This window comes from Plectropomus leopardus, chromosome 10, assembly GCF_026936395.1.
Source record: "Plectropomus leopardus strain MGB_pleo_1.0 chromosome 10, ASM2693639v1, whole genome shotgun sequence".
NCBI lineage: Eukaryota > Metazoa > Chordata > Actinopteri > Perciformes > Serranidae > Plectropomus > Plectropomus leopardus.
In genome coordinates this window covers 34,215,216-34,225,040 of record NC_142185.1, presented here as the reverse complement: position 1 = coordinate 34,225,040, position 9,825 = coordinate 34,215,216, and the positions used below count along the sequence as shown (strand labels likewise).

Below are 9,825 nucleotides of genomic sequence, written 5' to 3'. Positions count from 1 at the left end.
GGGCATTTCTTCCCTAGTTTCAGATGTTTAAATTGTTGTGAAAGGCGTCTGACTGCAGCATAACAAAATGGATGTTGCTCCAGGTGTTAAAGGGTTAAGCACTGTGTAGTCACTGTGTTATGTGTATGATTTAGACAAAAAATAAGCCCCTCCACCAGAGGGCAGTGGCAGAGTTGAAATAATAAACAACACAAGGTCAAACTAACCTGCTAAGGACACAAAAGACACAAATACTCTCATGAGACTAATGTGATCATTTAAATTTGGTAAAATATCTTCAAACACAACCTTTACAAGATGTGTAACCGGTGTGGTTACTGTTAAAGACATTATAAACAAATACAGGAGCTGTAAATAATATTGTTGTATGACAATATTTCTGGAAATTTAAGTGTCAGTTCAAAGCCAAAGAGGGTAAAGCGAAAAAATATCTTTACCAAGAGCTCCACTGATGCACCATCCACACATGAGCATACACTACAAAATACAAGGGCATTTAATTTTGGGTGAGGTACAAAAACACATACCATCCATTCAGTGACGACAAAGACCTCGGGACCGTTTCATGACAAAAACACGATGCCACAACGCCACAGCAGCCCCAAACATCCTGTCAGCTCTCACCTGTACAAACACAACTCCTAAACATCTCTTCAGGGCAACATGGCAGCACAAACGCCAAAGATTCCTGGCTATTACAATATGAATGACACGTGCAGAGTCTGCATTTCACATTCACTATATATGTGACAGGTGGGAGTCTTCAAAAAGCTGGATGGATCACACAGGGCAAGGCACATGGCAGGCAAACAGGCCAACATGGGGAAGGTAAACATCAGCTCCCAGGAGGGCAGGGAGGGACCACAAAATACTGCGGATATAGGATGGAGGAAATGCTTTTATTGTGAAGGAAACAAAGACCAAACAGGCCTTTTATTAATTCTTAAGGTTTATTTTTCCAAAAAAGAGAGAAAAGGTAGATTAAAAACATAAAAATAACCAATTACGCAGAAACTTTTACTGTATTATTCCTTTTTTTGAAACACGATCGGCAAAAAACATTAAATAACATTACATTTTCCGTGTCTAGATAATCTTCTATGAGGACAAGAACTTCTCTGGGCACCATTTTGAGTGCAGCAGTGACTGTGTGGACCTGATGTGCCTCCTCAAACGCTGCAACTCCATCAAGGTGGAAAGCGGCTGTTTCATGATCTACGAGAAACCCAACTACACTGGAAACCAGTACTACTTAAAGAGAGGAGAGTATCCTGACTTCTATCACTGGATGGGAGCCAACGACTCGATCTGCTCCTGCCGCCTCATCCACATGGTGAGCTCCTTTCTTTGGGAACTTTGACACCAACTGATGCATTTGTCAACCCTTTGAAAACTGCACAAATTGGTTGATTTCTTATTAACATTGGAAGAGGGCAGTGGGCAACATGCCAAGAAATGGTCCTAAAATGAGCAAGAAATTAATGAAAACTTAGGTGAAAATTACAAGAAAAAATAAGTGTAAAACAAAAACAAGCAAGAACACAGATGAACTAAAAAGAAAATAGTTTAGAAAGTAGTTTTCTGGACATCCACTTGGGGAGCAAATACTGGACTCATGAAAATTTGTTGTTTGTGGGACCAATCCACCTGCCCGCACTGTAAGTGCAGTGTCCTTCAGCGTTTCATGCACATGTAACTGGCCGCGTTCTCAAATGACGTGCACGTTGCTTGTGGACGTGACCGGTGCCTTCCAGCCGTCCGTTGCTGTATAGTTATAAAAGTTTGTGCAGTTCTGTCTGAGCACATTCTCATCCGATGCCGTCCAGCAATGTTCCAGTTGGACGTGCAAGGTGACTTTTGGCGTTAGCTCATACAACGAAAGCAATAACAGAGCGACGCTATTTGATGAATTTGGTGTGAGAACAGCCAGGATGTTCTGTAATCTCATTTAGCCACCTGTTTGTTTGTAGCCACGTTTTTTAAGATGCGGAAGCACTTCAGAGCTCACAGTGGGGTATTTATTAATGTATTTTATGTCAAAGAAGAAAACGTGAAAATCTCTTCAGCTTGTGTTAACCACAGGCTTTCAGGCTTCTAACTAAAAGCTCATCCAAAAAACCCACTGACTCTGAGACAAGGGTACTGGCGGTGCTGAAATTCTCAGTCATTTCCGTGTTTTAGGTCTAATCTCTGTGCCACTCAATTGTGGTCACATTTTAAGAAATTGAACAACGTGTGAAATATTGTCAGTCAGCAGCTTCGGTGCAAAATGATCTGTATGAGATTTTAATCTGAAATCATTATCGCTGGAGCCCCGCCAAAACATTTGATTTGTAAGAGACCAATTGAATTTGTAAAACATAAAAACAGACACTAATGAAATTGCACCTATTTTTCTTAGGGCACTTTATAGAAAGGTACCTGTACTTAACAGAAGTACTTCTTAACATTAAAAGAAATGGAGAATTTGGAGGTTTTGTTATTTAGGTTATTATGCGATGATTTTATTGGTGTGGCCCACTAAAAATCAAACTGGAGTGTATATGTGGCCCATGAACTAAAATCACACCCCTGCAGTAGGTGGTGTTGATTCTCCAGTCAGGGGCCAAATCTCGACTGGTGAGAGTTTTTTTCTGTAAAAAAAAACGTTCTTGTCTTGTGCAATAATATGAGGAAGGTGACAGTCTCTTCATCGCTTCACACAGTCTTCATCTGCTGCAAGTTTTAGTCTTTTCAGTGGACATTGTCATTTTTCTGTTAAGTCTGTTTCTGTTACACTTTCTTGTGTTTTGCTATTATTACTTGAAAAAGTACATAGAAATACATTTATGGAGACGTGCTGGGAAAACTTGGGTCTCTACATTCATGTGGATGTAGCTTGCCACATGTTCTCATCCCAACACATCACATGGTGCCGCTCTGTCAGTGACCTTCTGCATCTACTTACGACTTTTTAGGAATCCTTCTGCGTCAGCTGTTTATGCTCTGGGATGCCGTTACCTTGATGTCAACAAATGGTTGAATGACACAACACAGTCTTTATGTTCACACAGCATGAGCACATAGCGAGCAAATCCAAAGTCACCATGGTTAGGATTAAGCAAACAAGGCACATGGTAGGGACAAGAAACCCCCCCTACCCAATCACACAGGAAGCAAACTCTGGGACTCAAACACCCTATAAGTGCACTCATACACCTCATATCATCTTATTATTACCTGACGCTGTCTTTCAGCGTTTCATGCGCATGCGATTGGTTCCTTCGGGCTGCGTTCTCAAGTGACGCTGCCCTTGCACGTTGCATGTGCCATCCCGCTGTCTGCCAGCATATAATAACAATGCCAGTGGCTATGTCCGAGCGTGCTCTCATCTGATGTCCGGCTGAGTTCTGGTTGGATGTGGAGGGTGGCTTTTGGCATCACTCTCACATACTGGAAGCACTGACAGAGCGTTCATATTTGACAAGTTCGGAGTGATAACAGTCTACAGCGTGACAAGCAACACCCACTGAAACACTGTTGCAGACCAGGTACACCCCATCATGGCTGCGACACTCCCTGATGGCTGTGAGACCCTCAGCAGGACAATACAAAATGCCGCACTGCAAACATTGTTCAGGAATGGCCTGAGGAACATAATGAGGAGCTTAAGCCGTCGACCTGGCCTCAAAATTCCCCAGATGCCAATCCGACCAAGCATTTGTGGATATGCCGACACTCCAGAGGCATCTCTGATCCATGAGGCACGGACGCAGGACCTCTGGGAGACGTCCTGTGGTGTCTGACACCAGGGTGTTGCTGACAGATCCATTAAGTCCTGTGTGTTTTGAGGTGGGGTGGCAGTACGTCTCACAGATGCTCGATCCAACACGTTCTCAACTCAAGTTGCACATGTTGCTGCTTTGCAGTTGACCTCTGTGCCTACATATTGCACTTTATGAATATACTTTTGCATCTCTGCTGTTGATGTTGATGCCACTACCGTGATGTCAACACAAGCACATGGTATGATTATGCTGCACATGGTTATGTTTAGACAACAAAAAAACATGGCAACCAAACAAACACACATGCTAGGACAGATGGCTAGGATAAGGCAAAGGAGTCACATGGTAAGGTCGCATTCAGACGAGAAGCAAACACTGGACTCCTGCATGAAAATCCAATTTTTTGTAGTTTTATGTTGTATTGTTTGTCTTGTGTCTTCTCCTTCGTATCACTTTATATCAGGTGCTATTGTGTGGATTACTTGTCTTGTGTGCGTCTTATTTTTCTTTTTTTTTTTTTATAACCAGAAGCCGGGGTCCTTCATCATGCGGCTGTATGAGCGGCTCGAGTTCGGAGGCCAGATGATGGACCTGGTGGACGACTGTCCTAGCGTCCTGGACCGCTTCCACGTGAATGACATCTTCTCCTGCAACGTGACCGAAGGCAACTGGCTCTTCTTTGAGCAGCCAAACTACCGGGGCAGGATGTACCTGATCAGACCTGGAGAGTACAAGAGGTTCAGCGAGTGGGGCGGCAGGAGCGCAAGGGTCGGCTCAATCAGACGCATCCTGGACTATTGATCTGTTTGGGAGGATCCGACAGCTGCACGGAGGTTTTGGAAAGGCTTCAGATACAAGACTATAGAAAGTACAAAATACTGTACGTAAGGCTCTGTTTGACTATTCTTGGGTAATATTTGGTCACCTTACTTCAAGGATTAGGGCAAGTGGTTATAGGAATGGTTATTAGGATGGACTTGAAAAAAGGGACTCACTGCAAAGCACCAAACGGACATGATGGGAACCAACAACAACGTTTCTGGACCTGTTGTTGATCAAACACTCACCATCGTAATAAAGCACTTGCAAAATGGAGTCTTCATAGTCCATTCAGTTGTGGGCAGGACCTCAGACATTTAAAAACAAAGCATGAGCTGTGAACACTGTAAACTTCAGGGCGTTTGTATAACTGCAATGATTTTATCTGATCTGTGATGAGTCAGACATGTATGTAAATCCTATAAAAGTAACATCTTCTTCTACCTCAGAGACTATGTTGGCCCATGTCTGTTGCAGATTAAAGAACAAAAATATCTCTTTAGCCGATAGATTGTACAGATTATCATGTGTTGACCGCATTAAATATCAATTTAATCTTGCTGATGCTGTGCAGTACGCAGTCTATTGTACGGTAGCATTTTCTGGGAGTAAATTGTGATGAACATGGAGGAAAGAACAATAACTCATCACACACCAAGAGTCGTCTATACATAAACAGATTTTTCCCACCCACCACGCACCCCCACTCCTGATCCATCATCACTGTGCGGGATATATTTGAATGACAATGCTTTATGCTGTGCAATCACACAGCTGCCCTTTCTTTCTTTTTTTTTATAAAGCACACTGGCTTGGCTCAGGGACAGCATTGAGCGCTAATACAGTCAGATGCCAACATAACCATGGGAAAGGTAAAGAAAATTACAGTTTTACCCACACTTTCTGCACACAATAATAGGAATACAGAGTTTTTGTACCTCTGCACAACTACACGGAAACTTTACATGTGTGCAATGATTGCTTCTGCAGATCATATTTTACGAAGACAGAAACTTCCAGGGGCGCTCCCACGAGTGCAGCAGCGACTCCGCCGACCTCCACTCCTACTTCAACCGGTGCAACTCCATCAGGGTGGAGAGCGGATGCTTCATGGTGTACGAGAAGCCCAACTACATGGGCAACCAGTACTACCTGAGGAGAGGAGAGTACTGTGATAACCAGCGTGTGCTTGGCATGAGCGACTGTGTCAGATCTTGCCGTATGATCCCTCAGGTAGGTCAGAAAGACTCAGTGTTTAGAAAATGGACACTTGATTTCTTGTAAATCAGCAGCAGTGAATTACCTGATTTAAAAAAACCCAATGACACTGAGATTATTTTGCTGCAAAAAGTAACAGTTGTTTATCCTTTACCAGCACCGAGGCCCCTACAGGATGAGGCTCTACGAACGCTCCGACATGTCCGGCCAGATGCACGAGCTGGTGGACGACTGCCCAAACGTCCAGGACCGCCTCAGCATGTCCGAATTCAACTCCTCCAACGTAATGGACGGCCACTGGCTACTGTACGACCAACCCAACTACAAGGGCAGGGTGTACTACCTGAGGCCCGGAGAGTACCGCAGATACAGTGACTGGGGAGGCGTCAGCCCGAGAATCGGCTCAGTCAGAAGAATCACCGACTTCTGAAGTCATTTCGATGCATCTTTCTCCGAGTTTAATTGTCTGTTTTTGAAATAAACTTTAACTGCTTCATAAAATGTTCTGTTCCATTTGACTGACAGTTATCAGCTTGCCTCATGATTGAAACCTGTTTTTGAAAAATACCCCTTAAGTTCAGAGACTTTAATCTGTCATCTGGCTAAACAATGCATCTCCCATAGCTTCTGGTTAATTGTCATTCAGTCTCGTCTGTGCTTAGACTATCCCAAACAATACATGAGTTATCTTCTCCCACTTAGCACCCCCCCCCCTCCCCCATAGGATTAGCAGGTCTCTATACTGGCAGGATTTATCCATATGATCACAGTTAAACAGCGTATAAAGGGCTGCAGCACAGATTGGAGAGAGTGAGAGGGGAAACTGACCTGGAGAGGTAAGCTGAACGTCACCACTGACCCAGCAGCAGATTACAGAATATGACATAAATATAACAAAATCAGGATGGATCTAATGAAGCAGGAAACATGCAGGTAAACACATATTTGTAAAGGCACAACATGAAAACAATTATAACATCAATCTCATCAGTTCTCAGTTTTACCAAATTTGAGGGAAAAAAGTAAAAATAAATAAACTTAAGATGATGAATGTCATATTAGATTTTTAAGACTGACTTGTAACCACCAGAACTTAAATATATCCTAAAATACGCCTATGAATAATAAGAACCATATTCTTATGAGAACACATTTAATATATATTATACTCTCATATATTATGTTATTATGATATTTATAAAGAAAAAAATGTAATATTGGTTTTATACGTTATATTTTAAATATGTAATAATATTTAATATTTATAGAAGAATAGACTCTTAATTCTTGAGCTCTAAAAAAAAGTTATGTGTGTTTTTTTATCTCAACAAACATCATCTGAATTAGTTTGTGAGAAAAACATCAATTCCTAGTATTTTTTTCTTTGTATAAACCAGGAAAAAAAACAGAAATTAAAGTTAACATGTTTAGTTTTAAGTATCTCTCATTCATAACAAAAAATAAAATACACATTTCTACAGTTGTGTCTGGGATTGTGGTTGTATTTGTATGACTTAACATACCGATAAAAAGACCTTGAGCAAAAACAAAAACCCAAACAAAACAACCTAGGATCATAGTTATTCATTTTATAACCAAGTAATATAATACACTGGTATCAAACATCACTTACAATCCTGATAACATTTAAACATAAATATTTCTATACATTTTTCCATTTTAAGATTTTATATTAAAAGTGAATGATCACATACAAGATGAGAGTTGAAAAAGAAAATTTTCTACATATCCACTATAATCTGCTTAAATTGTAATATTAACTTAAGGATAAGCCTCAGCTGTCAGGGCTGTGATATCTTATTTGTGTGGAACCATACTACCGAATATTTGCTATGAAACCACTGAGAATATGTTCCATGATAGATGTATAGAGTAATTTTAAGTAATAAAATAATTTGCTATATGTGTAACACAAATTTTGTTGTGTTTTTAGGGGAGTCTTCAAAGAGTCAAACATGGCTGTGAGACATCAAGGGAATTGTAGTCCATTAGAGAGCTGAAGAAACACGCTGCACTGCACCTGAAGCTGGAATAAATGTGGTGTTGGCTCGTGACGTAAAAACACAAGCGTCCCACAAACACACAGGTAACATCACATCATGACAAACAAATCCTGATAAAATCTTTGTGTTTAGAGCAGCTTACAGACGCACAGCTCAGTCCACACTTACTTATTAGCATACAGTGGGGTTGCTCAGGTAGGGTGTTAGTGGGAGTGAATGGCTTCCTGCTCTGTTATGCAACATATTTAATGCGAGAGGGCTGTTCCATATTGTTCTGCAGCCATTGTCCGCTGGACGTGTGGATACCATACTAGTCCTTTCCTTTGTCCATGTGTGTCAAAACACCAAACCAGTTAATTATTTATCCTTTTTTTCAAATACAAATCCATATTTCTGACCCAATGTTGTGCTCCAACAAAAAGGTAAACATGTGCCAGTAGCCTGCAATTATAACTATGAGAGAATTTGAATAACAATACTTTGTTTGTGAAGAGGTGGTATAAAAAGCCCTGAAAACATGGGGAATCTCTCCAACGGAGACCATGGGCAAGGTAAGTACTGTTTTTCCTCTCTGCTCACATTAAACACAAAGCTTTTTTTTAACTTGCTCTCAGTATGTTTGATGTCTTTTTTGTTGAAATAAAAACACTTTTATCCTCCAACAGATTATCTTTTACGAGGACAAGAACTTCCAGGGTCGGAGCTATGAGTGCAGCAATGACTGCACGGACCTTCACTCGTACTTCAGCCGCTGTAACTCCATCCGGGTGGAGAGCGGCTGCTTCATGATCTATGAGCGACCCAACTTCATGGGCCACCAGTACTTCATGAGGAGGGGAGAGTACTCGGACTACCAGAGGTGGATGGGCTTCAGTAGCTGTATCCGCTCGTGCAGGATGATTCCACTGGTAAGTGTGTGCAAAATCTTTCTTTTAATTTTATTTTGATCATTGCAAAAAGTAAGGATGACTCATGTAGACGTATTTTTGCGTTAACACTCTTTATAAACGATAAGTTTGGGTCACAGAAAGCATATGATTTCCTTTGGTCCCGCAGTATCGAGGTTCCTACAGATTGCGTATCTACGAGAAGCCTGACTTCAGCGGTCACATGATGGAGTTCATGGATGACTGTCCCTGTGTGTCTGACCGTTTCCATCACCGCCACGTCTACTCCAGTAATGTTATGAATGGCTTCTGGATCTTCTATGAGTACCCCAACTACCGAGGCAGACAGTACTTCCTGAGGCCCGGCGAGTACAGGAGGTACCGCGACTGGTGTGCCACCTGCGCCATCGTCGGCTCCTTCAGGAGGGTCACCGAATTTTAGCCATTGAGCCAAACCTTGCTGTAAATATCAAACACTTTGTTTATTAAAGATGTTGAATTTTTAAATCTCTGCGGATTTGTTTTTATTGATTTGTGACTTTGGTGTCCGGCCGTGAGGAGGAGGAGCCTTATAAAGACAAGTAAAGATTTGTCAACTCTTTGCGTAGTCTGCAGATCTTGAACAAAATGCAATATTTATACGATGTTTTTAGTCTTTAACTACAAGAGGTATTATCAGTCATAAATGCACTGCAGCCAGTTTAAAGCAAAAACTTCCCACTGAATTCAAATCTTAAATATTTTCTTCTGTTATACTTCTATTGTTTTACTTATGTTCAATGTTACATTCTGTAGAATATAAATTATAAATCATTATATACTATCATAATACACTTTAATATTATATAACAGCCTACAATAGATTCATACATCAGTGGTTTCCAACGGGTTCAGTCACAGGGTCCAGACTTCTCCAAGGTCCACCCATTATAACATACCATATATTACATTTCATTTCACAAAATGTAAACAACACATTTTGAATAAAACATTTTGTCAAAAAACGGAAAAAAGTAGCATAACACAGACTGAACATATAAGCACAGGCCAGATATTGTTTTTCTTTTTTGGAAGTCACAGGAAAAAAAAAGAAGAGAGGGAGACAACATG

General features: G+C 41.0%; 3 protein-coding genes across 4 annotated transcripts; all 3 read left to right on the top strand.

Moving 5' to 3' along the window:
- The first annotated feature begins 804 nt into the window (after positions 1–804).
- On the top strand, positions 805–4,862 carry LOC121949178 (gamma-crystallin M2-like). Of its 2 annotated transcripts, none has more exons than XM_042494796.2 (3): positions 805–828; positions 1,091–1,333; positions 4,296–4,862. In XM_042494796.2, the coding sequence occupies exons 1-3, from the start codon at positions 820–822 to the stop codon at positions 4,566–4,568; spliced, it is 525 nt and encodes a 174-aa protein (XP_042350730.2). In that variant the 5' UTR covers positions 805–819; the 3' UTR covers positions 4,569–4,862. The 2 variants fall into 2 exon arrangements, with proteins under 2 accessions (XP_042350730.2, XP_087939828.1); XM_088083702.1 differs by lacking the exon at positions 805–828 and adding an exon at positions 833–976.
- Positions 4,863–5,322: 460 nt separating this feature from the next.
- LOC121948879 (gamma-crystallin M2-like) lies at positions 5,323–6,305 on the top strand. The gene is made up of 3 exons (XM_042494405.2): positions 5,323–5,458; positions 5,577–5,819; positions 5,962–6,305. The coding sequence occupies exons 1-3, from the start codon at positions 5,450–5,452 to the stop codon at positions 6,232–6,234; spliced, it is 525 nt and encodes a 174-aa protein (XP_042350339.1). The 5' UTR covers positions 5,323–5,449; the 3' UTR covers positions 6,235–6,305.
- A 2,030-nt stretch (positions 6,306–8,335) lies between these two features.
- On the top strand, positions 8,336–9,222 carry LOC121948898 (gamma-crystallin M2). Its single transcript, XM_088083703.1, has 3 exons — positions 8,336–8,379; positions 8,494–8,736; positions 8,885–9,222. The coding sequence occupies exons 1-3, from the start codon at positions 8,371–8,373 to the stop codon at positions 9,155–9,157; spliced, it is 525 nt and encodes a 174-aa protein (XP_087939829.1). The 5' UTR covers positions 8,336–8,370; the 3' UTR covers positions 9,158–9,222.
- The last annotated feature ends 603 nt before the right edge of the window (positions 9,223–9,825 follow it).

Bases quoted from the DNA above. Each gene is read 5' to 3' on its own strand.
- LOC121949178 (XM_042494796.2), top strand. The intron at 1,334-4,295 runs GTGAGCTCCTTT...TTTTATAACCAG, and splicing joins CCTGCCGCCTCATCCACATG to AAGCCGGGGTCCTTCATCAT.
- LOC121948879 (XM_042494405.2), top strand. The intron at 5,820-5,961 runs GTAGGTCAGAAA...ATCCTTTACCAG, and splicing joins CTTGCCGTATGATCCCTCAG to CACCGAGGCCCCTACAGGAT.
- LOC121948898 (XM_088083703.1), top strand. The intron at 8,737-8,884 runs GTAAGTGTGTGC...TTGGTCCCGCAG, and splicing joins CGTGCAGGATGATTCCACTG to TATCGAGGTTCCTACAGATT.